Genomic DNA, 19,344 nt, shown 5'->3' with positions numbered 1-19,344 from the left:
TTGTCTTGAGTGCAAATCTCTATATCCGTACTTACGTAGATGAGGTCTTGCGAAACTAAAATCAATAGATATGCATTACAAATACCTCTTTCTGTTAAGATAAAATGACATACTGATATTACAGCATGCTTTGCAGTTGAGGCCCCAGCTAGCTGCGAAAAGGCGCAAATTGAATTTTTCGAAGAGACCTTGAGAAACAGCCAAGTCTTCAAGATTATGGCTTCTGTACATCTAAGTATATAGGATGGGGATTTCTAAACTTGATCTCATTTTGAGGATGCTGTAACTGTCAGTTTAAAATTCCCTCAAAGAGAGAAGAAAAGGAAAAAGATCGAAAGGACTAAGCTTCAGGCTAGTGGGAGCAACAGATCTTGCTTTATTTGGTGTTTCTATGGCAATTTTGAGCTATTATATAGCCATCTGTTGATCTTGATTGTATGTACATGCTTTCACAATGCTAGCAGAAATCTTTTGCACATATGGAGAATTCATCATGCAACCCACTTGACCAATAAAACTTTGTTCTTATAATGGGAGGAACAAAGCAGGAGAGCTTTGTGAATTATTTTCTCACACCCCCAACGATGTTCATGTGCAGGGACCTTATGGGACAACCCAGTATTTTGGGCCCCAAGATCTTCATTTGGAGGTCTTGGGTTTAAATTTGGGTGTGCAGAAAAAAAAAAGTTCAGACACACATGGTGCGTTCATAAGAACACCTATCATCTGGCTGAACGATGAAAAATACGGGAATAGAACACTCAGCACACATGGTAGGGTCTACATATTGCAAATGAAGAAGTATTAGAGAAGGTCCCTAAGATCATTTACTCTGGATCAAGCTTATAGTAGTAACTCGTGTTTATTTCATCTGCAAACATAAACTCATCATTAACTAATCTTCATTTAATAATACATGGTGCTACACAACTATTCACAACCACATCAAAACTTGAAGGTCTTGACATACTATCTATTAACCAAAAAGGGCTTTGTTTCTCTAATTGCAAGAAACAAAAGCGTAAATTTAGTAAAAGAAGAACGCAAAATCATGTTTCAAGGAAAAAGATGAGAAAAATTAGTCACCTTTTCTCCCTTAGTTCGGCTACAGGTACATAGATAACAGATACGTCACTTGAGTTGGTTGCACTGGTTTTACCAAATCTCCAGCTTGGAAGTTGAAGTAGAACTTGCTGCAGTTCCTCTACTCTGTTCTTGATTCGACAGAGCCTTTCCATCTCAGTTTCTGCTTCCGTCATACCACCTCTGCTCTTGCAATTCAATTTCTTCTTAGCTTCCTTTGCTTCCTCTCGTAAATGCTTTAGGCTCACATCATCACCAAGATCCCTACTTGTCGTCTGATAGCAGAAAATATAAAAACATTAGCAAGCAACAGGAAATAGGAAGCCACACGTATATTGTAGTGCAGGTTAGTTTCTCAGAGATATAAGCACAAGCAGAATTAACTCCATAGTTACTGTATGGCAACAACAAGCACAAGCAGGGTTAACTCCATGTTACTAAATCATGCTGATAAATGGTAAAGATATAAGTTCTACACATCTTCACTACTGGAACCCTGAAAGAAGCTTTGTTATTGTATGTCACTCTGCGCTACCATCTGAAGTGGTAACCCTGTTCAAAAGTTGACAGAGGTTATTTCTAAGTTCATATTTTCAACCTTAATATACTTGTCAACAAAGTTTAGAATTTTCTTATTAATATGACCTTCTCTTTGAACCTCCATCATTCTTAGAGCATCATATGCACAAAGTTTAGTTGAATAACTAAGCTGAAGAAAATGTAACTGAGAGCAAGTGCTTCACATTTCTTCCAAGTCAATGATGAATCTTGGAAATATGCATATCAGTTAGAAGTAAGAGAGTGAACTTAGCCCACCAGCACCTGGTTACTTTCTGCTGTCTGTAACAATGGTTTCCTTCGCTGCTTTATCTTAAATGAACTGGTCAGCAAGTGCGCTTTCCTTCTTCTCACCAACTCTTTTGAACTCTTAGGGTTCTCCAATGCCATCTGATCAGGATGGCCATCCTTCGTAGTTTCTGAGAAGGATTCCTTTTGAATACTGGGACCAACATCCTGAGACACTTGTGCTTTTTCTGCCTGTTCATAATAACAGTTAGCTACTTCAACTTAAAATTTAATGACATCTAACAATACTGAATAAAAAGGTTATAGGATAGAACCCTGTGAATTAAATATGGATGAAATAACCAGTAAGTATTCTTCATTAGTGAGTGAAAAACACAAGACAAAGTGGCTTTTTTTGGGGGTTTATATTATCAATTACATTTCAGACACAAGACAGGACCAGAATATCCTCTGTTTCTTTGTCTATATTGTCATGGACCTTAAAGACATAAGGGTACTTTGTGAGAGTTCATTTTAATTGATACCAGGCACAAAAAAATAAAATAACATTGAAGATTTCAATCAGGTACTGACTTGCTTCCTTGCTTTCAATGCTAGGTAGCGTGCATTCTTGAACCATTTGTTGACCTACAAACAGGGAAATAAACAAGTCATCCAGGCAGGCAGAGAGGATCATATTCATACGCAATTGAATGTAAAAGTATAACTCATTCCTAATGTTTCATTTTTATATTACATCTCATTCTCTCTTAATTCAAAAGTATTTGGCAGCATTTCTGTTATCCCCCTTAACTATTACTTGTACCTCTGATTGTCTCATTACAGGTAATAAAGTGAATCCAATTCAATGTTTGCAGCAATTCAATGTGAATCCACAGGTAATAATTCAATGCTGCCACTGATTCAACGTTTGCACCTCTGATTGTCTTACTACAGGTAATAAAGTATCAGAGGTATTAAAGTGAATCCAATTCAATGTTTGCAGCAGCACAATTTTTCCAAAAAACCAGCATTCTGCAATTATATTTCAGATGTCACATAACTGAAAAAGCAAGAGAATGACGTCACAGTGTAGCAGCAGAAATGCAGTGAAAAAACTCAGAAACTGGCTAACTTAAATGATTTATATCAGTAATTTTTTCCTATTTTAACATCCTTGTGAGAATTGAATCGTCTCCTGTTTCACTTTATCTTATCTCTTTCTTTACAACTTTAACAATATATTACCTTCTCGAATTCTAGGCCTAGCTGCTTCGAAAGGCTCACTCTTAAAGCCCTTGCTGGAAGTTCATTCTCAGAAAAAACAAGGCGAAGCTTCTGGAACAGAATATAAGAAACAAATGATGAGCACAGAGTGAGAATAGTGATCAGACAACAAAAGTCAAGCATGTTACCTCAACAGCATTATGTGGTAGTCTGAAAATCGGTCTTTTAATCTTGTTGATCAATTGTTTCTCCTTCAACTCTGATGGCATTTCCTCTGGATTTATTTTATCAGTTTCACCAAGAGTCATAAGAGTGCTGGCAGCATCATTCTCCTTTCCTTTCCGCTTCCTTTTCGTGGGACCCCAGTCCTCGTCGTCACTAATTTGTTCACTTTCAGCAGCATTCTTTCCAAACATTTCCTAGTGACAACAGAACATAATCATGCATCTGAAAATACTTTCTCCACATTTTCTACATTTGATGGCGGTTAGGTAAATAGATATTTAGAATTTTAATAGCTTTCACTCATGCAAGTACTCATAGTACTTAATAGAGTTCAACTGAAACAAAATAGTGTCTTCTCCCAATGAACCAAATAAAAGACACTGCCCCCTCTAACTTTCTTCATTAATAATTCAGGAAATAAACCCCCTCCACTTCAGAAAAATTAGAGACTTGAATTATTTCTCTGACATAATTCCTGACGGGAAAACTTTGCAACTATCTTTCTGTTAATCAGATGAATAAGCATAGTTCACATTTCTCTCTGGAAGATATAGTAGTATCAAATTCATCTTGCTTACTCACGTCGTATAACTTAATATAGTCAACAGCTGCTCGCTGTCTGGGACGGCATACAACTTCACCATTGTTGATTTCATCAGAATCCACTCCAATTAACTCGAGAGAATTATCATAAGATCTATTGCTTTCTCTTCCAGATGCAAGAAGTGGTTCATCCTCAAGTGACAATAGTAAGCTGGAACTATAGTCAGAAGCTTCAGACTCTGACCCAGATACACTTTCACCGCGACTTTGTTCAATTCTGTCTGGATCATAGTCATCATCTTCAGAATCATCGGATGGCCATTCTTCTTCTGGGCACAAGGTGGAATTTCCATCATCGGGTAAGACAGCTTCTTCCTTGAAAACATCCTGTTAATAGATGCCACCGTATCGCATAATGGTCAGGAAGTTTGTATATCAGCATACTTCAGAAATCAGATTAACCTACCTGCCAATTACTGTCCATGGGAAAATGGGTCCCAATGTGAGCATTCGTTGCTTCTAATATTTCCATTTTCTTCTTACAAAATTTGCAAAACCACCCTTCATCTCCTGGGGGAACTGGGAGATTCATTAACTTCATTACATGTAGTTCACAAGGAATAACAGATTATTTGGTGGATGCTACATACCACAAAGGGAAGAATCCAAAACCCACTGATATGATATACAAGAAGAAATAAAGTGTAAGAAAGCTCACTATTTTCTGTTGACAATGGAGGATCAAGACACTTTTGGTGAAAAGCACAGTTGCATGTCCCATCACAAAGTATGATATCATTATCGGGGAGAGTTTCTTGCAACTTACATTTGGCACAGACTATCTGAACATACAATAAAAAAAAAATGAATTTCCTACCCTGATCAGAAAAAAATAAACACAAACGTAATAGTCTTACCCACTTATAGAAAGAAAAACAGAGCTAACAAAACAAATTTCGTACATAAAGTGTTCTCATCTCCAATACTGTCATTTAGTTTGACAGACTATAAACACTCACAATAACATGCTTATAGAATTTTGATGGGGTAGTTAACAGAGTTGTTGCCAAAAGAATATACTTCGAAAATCTCCTGTAACTTGCAAAAAGAGCAAAAGGAAATACAAAGGCTTACATGTTCATGGTGTACAGCTCCATCAGGAGCAACGACTGAATCGTTGATTCGTCCTTCAGAACTAAGCAAATCCAATTGGCGAATGGCTTCACGTATCCCCAGTTTGCACTTCAGGATCTGCTTTTTGGCTCTCTGCAGTTCCTTTTCTGGTTTAATCTTTTCTCGGCTGAAGGAAAAAAGTCAGATTTATGTGAATGTATGCAAGACTATTAAAACATTAGGACAATAATGCTACCCAGTTCATGATGATTTTCCTCAGAACAATTTATTTGAAGCCGACTCTTTCTTTAAGATAACTGCTTTTGTTTCACATTCAATATTAAGAATTTTTCTAACTTAGTTTAGTAGTACTGATTGTGTTCCTGTGCTTAGAGGCTTCTTTTACAATTTGGTATAATTGTTTAAGTCCAGGAAGAACACAATGGCAGATGAACGGAACAAAAGCAAGTAGGCATTTTTCCTCTAAAAACAAGACAAGATTCTATACCTCTGACCTTTCCAACCTTCTGCAGAATAAGCATCAATTAGATTCTGCTCCAGCTTCATTTTTATTAATAGGTATCTCGTCCTCCTTTGTAACCGGCATGCTTCGTCAAGCTCGACATTGTTTTTCCTCTTCTTTCTCCTTCTCCTTCTCTTTAAATGTCGAGGGTTTACATCTCTATCATCTGTCTTTTCACTCTCCTTTGCGCTAATTGCTGTAAGTTTATCTTTTAGACCACTCAAAGATGGCTGCTTCTTGGAGGTTTTGGTCTTACAAGCAATGGCTTTCTTGACTATCTTCTTTTTCAATCTCAAATTCCCATTGCCTTCATGTAAGCAGTTACTAACTTTTCTCTTAGACAATGACGAGGGATCCTTCTTCGGCTGTTTTAATTCCCGTTTCATGCTTTCTAAAGTTCTTTCATCATCTTCTCTAAGCAATTTCTTGCGAGCTTCTTTCTTGGCTGCTCCGGGCATGTCGAGTATATGATTCGAATAAGCATCAACCTGAAAAGGTCAAGGGATAAAAAGACGTGACACGATTTATAGAAAAGAGCAAACTTTACCATGAAAATCAAGATTATGAACTTCTATTTACAAGAAACATATACAAATGACACACAAAGTTGAATTAGTACCTGCAACTAAACTAAACAATGAAACCCCAATTCAAGAATCATGATCACCTCACGAGATAAACTACTACAAAGCAAGCAGTAAACCACCAACATTTGATTAAGCACACAAAATTTAAATTACACACACAAAAATCGCCATTGATCCACCAATATAAAGAAAAATCGCGAAGCCCAAATGGGCAATCCCGAACATCCCAGATTGACATCAAGCACGGATTTCCCAAGAAAATGCTAAAGATAATGAATACCCATGTTCAATCAAAAGGGCATGTACAAAAGCAAGACGGGTCGCCTCAGAAAAAACGAGAGAATGGAAGATCTACAGAGCTGGCGGAGCTTCATGTGATGACCGATACCATGTACATGAACGTATACATACAAAAATAGATGTGAAGGACAACGTTGAATACAATTGATTAGTTGCTTGATAAAAACTGTAAAAAGTGATTTTGAAATTTGAAGTTTGTACTTTCCGGAGTTTTTCGGCGGCGGAGCAACTCGCCGGGCGGTGGGTCTTCTCACTGACGGCCAGCCAACCGTCTTCCAGAGTGTGTATGTGTGTATTCCCAATGTGCCTATGTCACGCTGGCTTATTGGCAAAGTGTGTTAAATTACAATATGTTTAATTCTTTTTCTGCAATAATAATAATAATAATAATTATTTCTTGAAACTGATTTTCTTCCCATTGGAGCAGAACTTAGAGTGAATTTATTAGTAAATTTGAACAAATTCATATAGGCAGATTGTTCAATCATTTCATTGTCTTTTGAATTCTGCAGTTTGGGTAATTGGTTCGTAAATATTAAGAATCGATGCAGCTAAGTGATTAAAATAAAAAATAACGTTGTTAGTTATCCAACTTTTAATATCGATTCGAATTACAGTAGATCCATTTAATAGAATTAAATATACGTTTTGATTTATGCGTGTAATGATATTTATATAATTATATTTTGATTTTTAGCCACGATAAATAAATCCTAAATACTCTGGCCAAAACATAAATTGCAAACACAATTCTCTCTAAAAAAGTTAACTATCCCCCTTGTTTTATTTATGTTGCCAAAAGAAGTATAAAGTTTGAGTTGATAAATTCAATTTTATTTTTTTATAATGAAATTCAATTTAAATTACTTTTATTTGGTGTAGATGTCACATTATTTTAATGATATGAAGCATGAAAGAATTAAAAATTGAGTGTCAATAAGCGCAATTAATTATTTTTTTAGAGTACAGTGAATACAAAAAATATATGGATTATTATGTCCCGCCCATAGCACGTAACACATATATAATTAAAATCCAAATACAATTAATAAAATGCAATAAGGAGAAAAAAGAAATAATTACAAATAATTAATCATGTATTATAAAAGATTAGAACTATGAGAAACTTCTTCCCCCCCCCCCACACCCCCATAATGGGACGCTTCCTATATATTTTATATTTATTTTTCATGTAATGAAACATTTGAATATTATAAAAATTAATTAGACATAATTTAGTAGAAACTATAAAGACTACAATAAGTTAAGAACAGCCTAAATCCACAACTTTTATTTAGAGGTTTTATTTAGATGAAGTTGAGATGGTTTCTAAAAGGTCTACTCAATAAATGTTAGTAATTTTTTAAATTATTTAATGCTTAAGTTAATACGACTCAATAAATGTTATTAAAATTATTTGAGAATTATAAATTCGTATCAGATTTAGTGTGAAGTATAACTTTAAGCTGTTGTATAATAAATAAGTATCAAATATCATATATTAATTAGCATCGATTCAAAATCTGATTCAAATTTAAATTATTTATACGAAATTGGATTGGTCCCTACAAAAAAACATGATTCTTTTACCTAGTTTACCGTTGCCTTTAAATTGCACAAAGAAAAAAAAACATCATATGTACTAGTCCCTCGCATAAAATCTTGATTAAATTACTTAATTTTGTCTATTTCATCTTTATTCCGATGGAACTTTGATACGCACTTGATCTTTTCTTTATACTAGTTGTATGTGCCGTAGGAAAAGAGAAAATTGCAATATTGATCCCAAATATAGAGTGGTTTGTAATATTAGTTCTGTATTTTTTGAAAATAGCGAACATTATATAGTTCCATATTTTAGGAAAACGTCGTAAAGTAGTACTATCGTTGCAATATTAGTTTCGCACTTTAAAAAACGTTGTAGAGTTAGTCTCAAACTGTGCAAGATTTGGGACGATTGTAATTTTTTTACGGTTAGACTAACTTTGCAATGTTTTCCTAAAGTGTGAGACTAATATTGCAAATTACCCTATACTTTGAGATAAAAATTGCAATTTTCTCTATAGAAAAAAATAATAATATGGAAATGATTATAATAAAGGATAAATAATTTTAAAAAAATATTACAAAATCTGAAAAGAAAAATAGATATATGAAGGGATGCTCTTCTTTAATACATAATAATTTCATATGATTTTAACTTCGATCACGACTGTCAATCAGAACATATGAAATCATAAATCATAGGGGATCAGGAATTCAGGATCATAGATGATTTACAGATTAGCTATGGTCAAAGCCCGTTAATCAAGAAAATCGAACCCATAATGTAAATCATAAAATTCTCTGTCATTTCCATGGTGCAAAGAACATGAAACCAACTTTCCAAACACCAACGTTGGAAGGAATGGAACTTTCCAATGATTGCCAAGGCAAACTCCACCAACTGCCAAACTACCAAAGCTACAACTGTCCCACGTCGTGGCTCGTATGAAGGGACAAGAATGTACAAAAAAAGGAGAGTAGAGAGAGAGAGGGAGAGAGAGAAAGAGGGAGGAGAGAAACAAAGAACCAATTGACTTTTTTTTTTTTTTTTCTTTTTTTGGTTATATTGGAAAAGCAGAGGGTCAGGAGAACAAGGGAGGAAACCCTCTTGGATCTCTTCAGAACTTGTGTTGATCATTACAGATTTCGTTTGTTTGAATGTTATTGTTTGAGGGCTGTGTTTCCATCAATGGACAGCTTTAGAAAAGCCTATGGGGCTCTAAAGGACTCCACCAAGGTCGGCTTAGCCAATCTCAACAGTGAATTTAAGGTATTGTTGTCCAAGAATTTGCATTCATCATGTTGAATTTCTGATGCATTGTGTTGTTTTCCTTTTACATCATGTGTTTTATGTATGTTGTAAGGATTTGGACATTGCCATTGTCAAGGCAACCAACCATGACGAATGTCCCCCGAAGGATCGACATGTTAGAAGTGAGTGGATTTGTATTGATTTAAGGTGTCCTTGTTTGGTTCTTACATATAGTGCATTATGATGGGATTTCGTTCTATGTTGTTGTTGCTGTTTCTTTTTTTCAGAAATTCTGATGATTTTGTTTTTGTTTTCTGACAGAGATAATTGCAGCAGTATCGGTAAACCGTCCCAGGGCCGATGTTGCCTACTGCATTCATGCACTTTCTCGAAGATTAGCAAAGACGCGCAGCTGGATCGTAAACTCTACCTACTCTTTGCATTTCTTGTGTTTTTCGTTCAATTCTCCGGCTGTATGAATTAAGAAGCTAATGCGTTAAAACTTAGATTTCACGAGCGTTTTTCTTGTTTGTACGCTAGAATTGTATTGATATAAAATGCTCGTTTGTGGTAACAACCGAGCATGATGCTTCAGGTTGCGATAAAGGCTCTGGTAGTTGTTCATCGGACACTAAGGGAGGGGGATCCCACATTCAGAGAAGAATTACTACATTACTCCCATAGAGGAAAGTTATTTCAGATATCCAATTTCAAGGATGACTCGAGCCCTCTTGGTACATTGATGACTTTGTCTTAATCCTTTCTTTCGTACAAGAAAAGATTCTAGAAAAATGCTTCAATTCTTGCAGCTTGGGATTGCTCTGCTTGGATACGGACATACGCGCTGTTCCTGGAGGAAAGACTAGAATGTTTTAGGACGTTGAACTATGATATTGAGGCGGAGAGAGTGCCAAAACCAACTCGTGGAGTATCTAAGGTATGGTTTTCCTTTTTCCTTTTTGTCGTCCCAATGTGGTTCCATATACTACATTCTATGCAAACTCAGGTGGTTTCATTGTATCAGGCATATAGTAAGACACGGCTGTTGGACGGTGATCAACTATTGGATCAGCTACCTGCATTGCAGCAGCTTCTATACCGACTCATTTGTTGCCAGGTAATGAAGCTAATGTTGCAACGTTGGTGAATTTTTTATTCTTAAATCGGTATGCTAATGAGTCGTACCTTTTGCAGCCTGAAGGAGCAGCCTGCCACAACTTTCTCATCCAATATGCGTTAGCCCTGGTATGCATGTGCATGCACACAAAGAAATCGAAAATTAGTGATTCTGTTTGATTTCTTCTTTTTGAGGTCGGCATGAGTGCATTTCATGGTCATGTAGGTTTTGAAGGAGAGCTTCAAAATATACTGTTCTATCAATGATGGGATCATTAATCTTGTCGACATGGTATGGCAGTTTATGCTACTTTTGTGTACGATCCCTGTAATGAAAATCTACTCGTCGAGGGATAACTTCTAACTCTGTCACTTGGCAGTTTTTTGAAATGCCCAAACACGATGCAGTCAGGGCTCTCAACATCTACAAAAAGGCTGGAAGACAGGTCAATGTCTTCACTTCATGTTAGGATCATAGTAACTCTGCACGGATCAGTAGACATTATAACTAATCTTTATCTCTGGTTTGTCTAGGCAGAACATCTAGCTGATTTTTATGGCTTCTGCAGAAATTTGGAACTTGCTCGGACATTTCAGTTTCCTACACTCAGACAGGTTTCATTTCACTTTCGTATTTCAGAGTCATTAGTTCTTGTTCTGCCTGTTTAAGGTTGGTTCGATAATGTTTTTGCCTTGAATCCACAGCCTCCTCCCTCATTTCTAGCAACAATGGAGGAATATGTAAGGGAAGCTCCTCAGACAGGTTCTCTTTCAAACAAGAGACTGGTGAGAAAATCACCCTACTAATTCTAGGTTGTTTTTTTCCTACATAGATCACTGATGTATTCTGACGTACTTGCGATCATCGACTGTCAATAACATCAACATGACATCCGAACCTATGATGTGCCTTTTATTAGCATGTTGTGTGAACTAAACATGACCTCCATGACTGCTTGAGTTTTTGTGCTATTTTTATGGATTCTTTCATCACTAACTACCATAGTATTTTGGACGGAATGTAAATGACCATAATAGGAATATAAAGCTGCAGAACCAGAACCCGAAGAACCCGAAGAACAACCTCCACAAGAACCCGAAACACAAGTTGAAGAAGTTGAAATCAAAGAAGAGTTAGAACCGGAGCCAGAGCCTCAGGCTAAAGAAGAAGTTCCACTTCCAATACCTGAAGAGCCTACCGATCTGCTCGTAAGTTCTCCTCTTCTATACTTTAATGCTCTACGCCCCAAAATCGACGTTTCTTTGTGAAAAACTGGTGCAGGGTCTGATAGAACTAAATCCAGAAGCCATGAAAATAGAGCAAAACAATGCATTAGCCCTCGCAATTCTGGAACCTGGTGAGTAGAACTCGAATTGTACATATCATGAGAGGTTAAAATATCAAACATTTCTGTTTTCTAGTTAACAAACTAATCATCCTTCTCATATGAGTCGAATTTGTGGGATGGCTAGGCACTGAACCACCGTCAGCTCATAATGCATTAGCTGAAATCGGAAAGACGTCTGGTTGGGAGCTGGCGCTTGTAACGGCACCAAGTAATATCAACAAACCTCATCAACGTACAGAAACCAAAATGGTCTGTCATACTTGGATTTAGCCATTAATGTAGTACTTGCATAAGTAACTATCTTCATTGATCTTGGTGAATCTATTAGGCCGGGGGGTTTGACAACCTGTTGCTCGATAGCTTGTACGAGGATGATGCTACAAGGAGAACCCTACAGCTGCATAGTGCAGGCTACAACACGAGCTACGGGTATGAACTGGCCGTACAGAACCCATTCACTCAGCAACATGACCCCTTTGCCATGTCCAACAACATTGCCCCTCCAACAAACGTTCAAATGGCACTGATGTCTCAGCAAGAGCAGATCATGATGCAGCAGCAGCAACAGCAACAACACCAACAACAAACACTGATGATGGTGCCCCACAATCCATACACGGCTCAATACTCCGCCCAACCGATGCCACCGTTTGGGTCCGCCAATCCATTTGGCGATCCATTTGGCTATCCCCTAAGTGGGATGCCAACACATGGGAACAACACGTTGATTTAGACGTGGAGTTTAAGTCGTTTATTTGTTGATTACATGTATTCTTTGTGTGGAGCTGGATTTTATTCATGGTGGGAGTAATTCTTGAGCTGGTTGTAGGCTGAGATAGTAAGAGAAAAGTCTACTGTTGTTTTAGCTTTGTTGAGACTTGAGATGCATTGGGAAGTCTATGGCATAAAAGTTTAATGTAAGAAAGCTCTGATCTAATACTGCTATTTGACCTATTTTTTGCAACTAATTTTGTCAATTCTATTGAACTGAAATGTACAAACATCTTTTCCACATCTTATGACTAGAGATGGCCAATGAGGCCAGTAGGTACGAATCTTATCAGGGTAAGGTGGACTGTCGGGTTTACAATGGGTTTGAGGGGGGTACGATGGATTCCGAGTCCAATTAAAATTAACTAGTGCGATTTTTTTATTCGACCAAACTCGCTCTACATTTATATATATATATATTTCGATTGTTAACTTTATAAATTTATTATATATTATTTTCACAGTGTTTTTTATATGACACTACTTACAATTTTAAATCAAAATATAATTATATATTTTGAAAAATGTAGTTGACGTGAAGGGCATTGGTGTTGTTGTCTGCTTGTACTGGTCATATTTTTAGGTGTTGTCTAAGGTGACAGAATTCAAGTTGGTTGGTCTGTAATCTTTATTGTCTGTAAAATGAACTTGAGCCAGCAGGGTACAAGTTCGTTGGATTGATCAGATGCGGGCTTAACTCATTAGTTTAGATTCAGCCGAATTTGATTATTAGATTTAAAAAAAATATTTAAAAGCATCAAAATTCATTTAAATAAAATATATTAAATTTAACACCATTAATAATAATAAATAAACCAATCATTTTCATCAAAATAAAAAGATACTGCTAAGACCATAAAATATAATCTCCTCAACTAATTCAAGCATAATCTTTTTTTCACATAAAAAATCATACAAAATTAAAAATTCATATTTTTTTTAGTGAAAATGATAAATTCAAAATGAAAACAAGACCTAATTTTGTGGAGTAATAGGATTAGGTCAGTAATGATGATCTAAGGTTGACTGATGTCCCCACGTCATCATTTAGACGTTGCAATTTCTGGTGGAGGGTTATATGTATTTGAGTCATTGGTCCTCACCTAAAATATATTTTATAAATAAATTAATATTAGTACATCATAATAAAAATCGATACGACACAAAATAAATTTATGATCTTGAATTTATTCACGTAACTTTAATTTTAATCATTAAATTAAAACATGATGCCATAATGATTCATTAATCATTTTGAAGTTGTTAATAACAAAATTAACAAATTCAGAAAAAAATGTTGACTCGTTAATTTCATTCGATGCCCGAAAATTTGGAAAGGTCGAAGGAATTTGTGGTTTACGGAAGAAAACAAGAAATTGGTTGATTTCCTTTGAAGACTTTGTTTGTGAAAGGAATCAGACTTATAATAAATCTCCTGCAAACTTCACGATCGCACCTCGTAATCTAGTGAAAGTTTGCAGGAGATTTATTTTTCTCATTGTTTGAAAAAATATTAATGCTTTAAAATTTTAATATTCATCTGACAATGAATTCATTCCACCAGTCTTATTTCATTCATTTTTTGATGAACGAACAAAAATGTCTTTTGTAATTATAAATTGTAATTTTATATAAATATTTTTAATTTTTAGAATTTGGACTATTGATTCTTAAAATTTAAAATTCAATGGTTGTAAATTGTTGATCACATCCAACTTTTGTTATTTATCTAACACGGATCAAACGGTCATGAGATGTAAGGGTAACAGTCAATCACATAAAAAGTTAACAATGTTAGGGTCATTTAACAGACATAGGCACGTCTGCAATATCTTACAAAATAAAATAGAGTGTGTAGCCAATTGTCAGATCAAATGCGATTTTTTTGTCTTTTCGCAAAGACACGGGGAGTTTTTTTTTTTGCATTTTACCCTCAAGAAATTTCAACAAGGGTAAATGAGTAATGTATACATCATCGTCTGAAAGAACTTTTATAATTATATCGAATTTTAAAAGAGGTAAATGCATTTTTTATAAAAAGTTTGCAAATTTATAAAATATTTTAGGACAAATTACAACCACCTCCCCTAAAATTTAACATAATTATAAATACCTCAAGGGAGACAGTTGTAATTTACCAAGTATCTTTTATCTATACTATTACAAAAAGAAGGGGATTTATAGATACAAAAGGACAGTTATCATACCACTTACACCAAAAATTATGTTTCACTAAAATACCCTTCAAATTAATTCAATTTTTTATCCATTCCCTTTAGCCACAACCCCTTTATAATTATTATAATACAACTACACCAAATTATTATAATACAAAAAAAATACCCTTCAATTTCCCAACTCATATTAAATTAACTGTTCAATCAAGTTCCGTTAGAAAATTAATTCAATGCAATTGCATGGACTCAAAAATTAAATTTAATCTTATTTTATTTAAACTTATTGTTAATTGAAATAACATAATAGTATTTATTTTTGCGTGTGAATTTGTAACATATATTATATAAGTTTGATAATTTTTAATTTTAATTTGAGTAAAATATGTATAAATAATTTATGGATTAAAAAAGTTACCAAATAATTCTGCATTTGAGTTTGTAAAGAAATAACAAATTTTAATATAAAAAATAATTATATACTTTATTAGAATAAAAGTATTATTAAAAAATATGCGTACTGATAATGCGTGCCATCATATCTAGTAAAATATGTAAATATAGTCACCGTCCATAGGGTTATAGACAATCTAATTCTAACCCCCCGAAGTCCGGGAGGTCGGTCCAGATTTGGATCCTGACCCGATATCCAATTACCCGAAACCAACCCTTTATCCACATTCCATCCACATCGCGCACAACATATATACGCACACAGAGACAGACTTAGCAGTCACCCAATCTCTCCCTCCCTCTATCTCTAGAAACCGCTCTCCGTTTCTCTCTCTTCACTTCCATAATCTGATGGCCATGTCCCGGTTTTTATCCCAATCCCTATCCCGCGCTTCTCTCCGCCCGCCAACAGCCCTAATCAGCCACCACCGCCACCGTTCCAACAAAACTCACCAAGCCCAGCTCATCGAGGTGGACCTCGACGCTGCGTCTTCATCGCAGCCCGATTCGACGGAGGCCTCCGCTGAGGTCATCACTGTCGGCATCAAGAAGCTCGAGGAAGCCATCCATAGCATCATCGTACGCCGCGCAGCTCCCGATTGGCTCCCCTTCCTTCCGGGATACTCCTACTGGGTCCCACCACGCGCTACATCAATGCGCAACCACCCCGCAGGCAGCATGATTGAGGTAATCGGGAAGTTAACTGCTTCTGGTACGACGAGGAATCGGCGGATACAGAACGACTTGTTGTCGGAGGATGAACAGATGTCCCTTACGTCTGCAAAAGGCTGGCCTTCCTCCGCTGTTTTCATTGAAGGTAATCGAGTTAGACGCGATTTACTTGATTGCTGTGGGCTTTTGTTTTGTATCCTTTTTTTTTTTTTTTTTTCGTATTTTTTGGTGGGGTTGGGTTGGGGATCTGTGAGATTGAAGTTATAATCATTCTCTGAACTCGACATTGAATAATTGCTTGAATAAGTTCCATTTACCCCAGAACTCTTCGCTGCTCAAAAGTTTAGCTTTGTGGTCTCAGTTGCATTACTTTGCCCTCTAAAAAATCTTCAAATCAATTCAATTGGTGTAAGGAGCTAACAATTGAAGCAAATTCGAACAGTTCAAGGGACAACATGATGCTATTGAACTTCAATCAGCTAGGAGTTGGAGAGGTTAAGTGGACAGGATGTAAAGTTATTTTGATTGAAGTGGTCTCTGAAAAGTTATTTCGTTAATTTGCTTTTGTTTGTTTGGATTTTTTCTGTTTCTGGATCTTTTTTCCTTACCCTTTTCTTTTGGTTGGGGGTGTTGTGGGGGGGGGGGGGGTATTGATGTTTTTGATTATTTGGTTCTTCTGCTGCTACCTATGAAATTCTTTTATAATGGTTATATTGGATGAACTTTCAACTTGTTGAGGACATTGAGTCCCAGGGTACAGAAAATTGGGCGCTGGTAAAGATTTTTCAGGTCAGACATCAATTCTACAAGACTTTGGAATGGTAAATAGGAAACCCTCTGAGACTTCTAATCCATCATCCAATTTATTATTCCCTGAACAATTGCAAGTATCACATGTATGTACCAAGGGAGTGCAGAGCTTGGGGGTAGCTTTATGCCTAGTGGAGTGAAGGGCTAGAGAATGCCATTCAATAATCATGATGATTGATTGGAGACCATAACAATAAAAGGAGAGGGTGTACAGAAAGAGGCCCTTGGTTGAAGGAAAATTTGTGAGGCTGGAAAGTCTTAGTGATTAGAGCTGGAGGAGGGAACTTTTGGAACTGGAATAAATTTGTTCCAAACTTCTTCTGCCTGCTTATTCAGTATGCTACTGGGTGGTCAGTGTCACTGGCCATTGATCTTTTGGATGATCTTCGTTGACCTTTTCACTCAAAAATTTCTTGATCATGAACTTCTTCAAGGATAACCTGCATAAGCAAATATTGAGTCTTGGTATCTATCAATAATGTGACATTTCTGAAAATGGTGAGTGCATGAACATGTTAAGTTGAGATATGATTACCTGCTTGATACCGGGAGACATTAGATTAACTTCTCACACTTCTGCAATTATTCATGCACTATTGGAAAGATATTAGTCTAAGTAGGGGTGGAGTCCATTCGTCCTTTGGCAGGCCTGTGCAATCTATAGCAATGGTTCTTGCTTATGAAGATATGAAAGGGCAACTTTTGATTAGATTTTCTCTCATGAAACTCTCTCTTTCTATGCCCATTTATATATATATAATTGTTATTGGACCACGTATTTTAAAGCAGTTTGGTTATGCTGGAGCCCTCTCCTAAATTTGTTGTCTGGAAATGTTTCTATTATAATTTAATTTGAATAGCTGGACATAGTTACCAGAAAAGGAAAAGAAAAACAACTGTTTGTGATGAAAGTGTATAGAGAGGTCATTATCTACATATATAACTCTAATGTGTGCTCTTTTGCAATGTAGGTACGTCACCCATACATCCAATTCCAATGGTGGAAATGGAGGTGAAAATTCAAGATAATGAAGACACTGCAGATGATACATCTAACTCTGAGGATGAGGAAGGTTGAACCTCAACCTCAGTTATAAAATGGGTGAGTCTTGCATAATCTTATATCTTAGCAATATCTCGTTGCATGTGAGAGTTTTGCGTCATGCAAATAGTAGATCTAAAAACCAACTGAATGGCTGTTGAATTATTTGTGCTGCAAAAATCATGTCGACTCTTGGAAATATAATGCCTCAAGATATCTGAATTGGAAAAAGAAGTTGTATTATTGTCTGGCTGAAAGTGCTATTCATTCCTCCCATTTTGTCCCCATTTTGCAGAGTGACGACCCTTGTAGATATCCAAAGCATGGCAAAGGTAGAAGGAGTAACTGAACATCGAGGGCAAAAAAGAGCCACTGAGCAAGCCGATAAATGTATCATATGGATCGTTGGTGGAACTTGATATGAAGTTCATTTCATGTGGTTCACTTAAACATGTTTGCTCGGCATCTTATTCTGCCTGACCAAAGAATGTATATTCTGAGATTATGTTGTTTTAGTCATAGTTGTAGTTTCTCTCGCTCTCAAATAATCAATAAGCTGAGATAGTAATTTATACGCTATTTTTTCTTACTGATGGTCGAATCTTCCGCGTGATTTAATGTATTCTGGGTGATAGCACAGAACAAAGCTGGAATGCCCAGATAGAATACAAACGAGTCCATTCAGAAATCCCACCACGATGCAAAATATATCATGATATCTTGTTTGCTTGAAGTCTGCAAATGCTTTTCATTCCTTCAGTAATATAAACATATGCAACCAGACTTTTGGGATTAAGTATCAACCAAAATTGTTGCTCTTTGAATTAGGATGTATCTTTTGAATTTGCTCCTTAACCAATTTTAATCTCAACATAATGACGACTTCATTATCTTATTAATTTCTATTTGTCATTTTTGCCTTTCCTTTAATATACTTTTCTCTCATAAGATTAATTAGAACACCATCAAATTTTAACAAACTCAATTCATTATAGAGTTGTTGGTGTGGCAGTTTTGCTGAACATTAGTGATCTTAGCACATTTTACACGTGCGCAAAAGAAATCAGTAGTTCACTAAATATAATTTTGAGTTATATCTATTTTTTTAATATTTAAGTAGATATGATTTTATATAAATAAAATAAATATAATGATTATCAAGAATTTTAAATGAGTTTGTATCGAGAAATCTTTGGTAATTGAATTAATTTATATTGTTCTATGGGTTGTGTCATTATGTGTGTTGGAACTTGGAGATAGAAGTCAGAATCGAATTTTATGATGCAAATTATATTTCATCTCCTACTCTATTCAACAAGTATAGTATAAAATACTTTTTTAAATAAGATTCATGATGACATCTATACACAAGTGGTATGTGTATGTTGAACGAAAAGGAGATGAAACAAAAATCCAATCATACAAATGGTATGGTGATATTTTTTGTAAGATTGCAGTACTAGTTCTTTCCTCCTTCAGCTGCGTGAAAATTGAAATAATTCTCAAAGAAGCAATAGTGGTATCTTTCTTGTTGAGTGAGCTAGCTAAGTGAGCTTAAGCAAGCAACGGACACTATTGTTTTACTCACCAATCCAATACTGAAGCAGGCACGGCAGATGATGACAGGCTTTTGCTTGAGGAGGAGTTTGATGCTTATGTAGTGACTGGAACTGGGGTTCTGATTATGTATGGACGGATGAATGATGGGCTTGGCCTGTATGCAGTTCCGGTTATTCCATTTATGCAACCTGTTGCAGCCTTTACCTACAACTT

At 35.9% G+C, this 19,344-nt stretch overlaps 4 protein-coding genes across 16 annotated transcripts in view; 3 read left to right on the top strand and 1 right to left on the bottom strand.

Moving 5' to 3' along the window:
* Window positions 1-468, top strand: part of LOC105173893 — a 9,605-nt gene extending 9,137 nt beyond the window's left edge. For 5 of the 9 annotated variants that reach the window (XM_020698125.1, XM_020698123.1, XM_020698132.1 and 2 more), the window contains one exon: window positions 125-468. In XM_020698125.1, coding sequence (XP_020553784.1) covers window positions 125-193 — 69 coding nt within the window. In that variant the 3' untranslated portion in view covers window positions 194-468. The remainder of the gene's footprint in view (window positions 1-124) is intronic. The other 4 variants (XM_020698124.1, XM_020698131.1, XM_020698126.1 and 1 more) reach the window with 1 other exon arrangement.
* On the bottom strand, window positions 839-6,728 carry LOC105173894 (pathogenesis-related homeodomain protein). 5 transcript variants are annotated; one of them, XM_020697576.1, is made up of 11 exons: window positions 6,589-6,728; window positions 5,486-5,988; window positions 4,999-5,164; window positions 4,583-4,706; window positions 4,331-4,443; window positions 3,904-4,251; window positions 3,285-3,515; window positions 3,118-3,207; window positions 2,464-2,517; window positions 1,900-2,121; window positions 839-1,358 (listed from the first exon to the last, which is right to left on the bottom strand). In XM_020697576.1, the coding sequence occupies exons 2-11, from the start codon at window positions 5,956-5,958 to the stop codon at window positions 1,083-1,085; spliced, it is 2,097 nt and encodes a 698-aa protein (XP_020553235.1). In that variant the 5' UTR covers window positions 5,959-5,988; window positions 6,589-6,728; the 3' UTR covers window positions 839-1,082. The 5 variants fall into 5 exon arrangements, with proteins under 5 accessions (XP_020553235.1, XP_020553240.1, XP_020553237.1 ...); XM_020697581.1 differs by having other exon boundaries at window positions 4,331-4,434; XM_020697578.1 differs by having other exon boundaries at window positions 6,593-6,725.
* Window positions 8,873-12,594, top strand: LOC105173892 (putative clathrin assembly protein At5g57200). The gene is made up of 15 exons (XM_011095794.2): window positions 8,873-9,202; window positions 9,297-9,366; window positions 9,506-9,603; window positions 9,780-9,918; window positions 9,994-10,121; window positions 10,209-10,301; window positions 10,379-10,429; window positions 10,527-10,592; window positions 10,681-10,746; window positions 10,835-10,915; window positions 11,006-11,086; window positions 11,339-11,509; window positions 11,583-11,658; window positions 11,774-11,898; window positions 11,978-12,594. The coding sequence occupies exons 1-15, from the start codon at window positions 9,122-9,124 to the stop codon at window positions 12,380-12,382; spliced, it is 1,731 nt and encodes a 576-aa protein (XP_011094096.1). The 5' UTR covers window positions 8,873-9,121; the 3' UTR covers window positions 12,383-12,594.
* Window positions 15,304-18,261, top strand: LOC105173891. The gene is made up of 3 exons (XM_011095793.2): window positions 15,304-15,864; window positions 17,501-17,631; window positions 17,867-18,261. Exons 1-2 carry the CDS (start codon window positions 15,399-15,401, stop codon window positions 17,605-17,607), a joined length of 573 nt encoding a protein of 190 aa, XP_011094095.1. The 5' UTR covers window positions 15,304-15,398; the 3' UTR covers window positions 17,608-17,631; window positions 17,867-18,261.

The sequence above is a fragment of the Sesamum indicum genome, linkage group LG11, assembly GCF_000512975.1.
Source record: "Sesamum indicum cultivar Zhongzhi No. 13 linkage group LG11, S_indicum_v1.0, whole genome shotgun sequence".
In the NCBI taxonomy this organism is placed as follows: domain Eukaryota; kingdom Viridiplantae; phylum Streptophyta; class Magnoliopsida; order Lamiales; family Pedaliaceae; genus Sesamum; species Sesamum indicum.
Note: the sequence above shows the minus strand (reverse complement) of the source record. Positions and strands in the feature narration are given on the sequence as shown.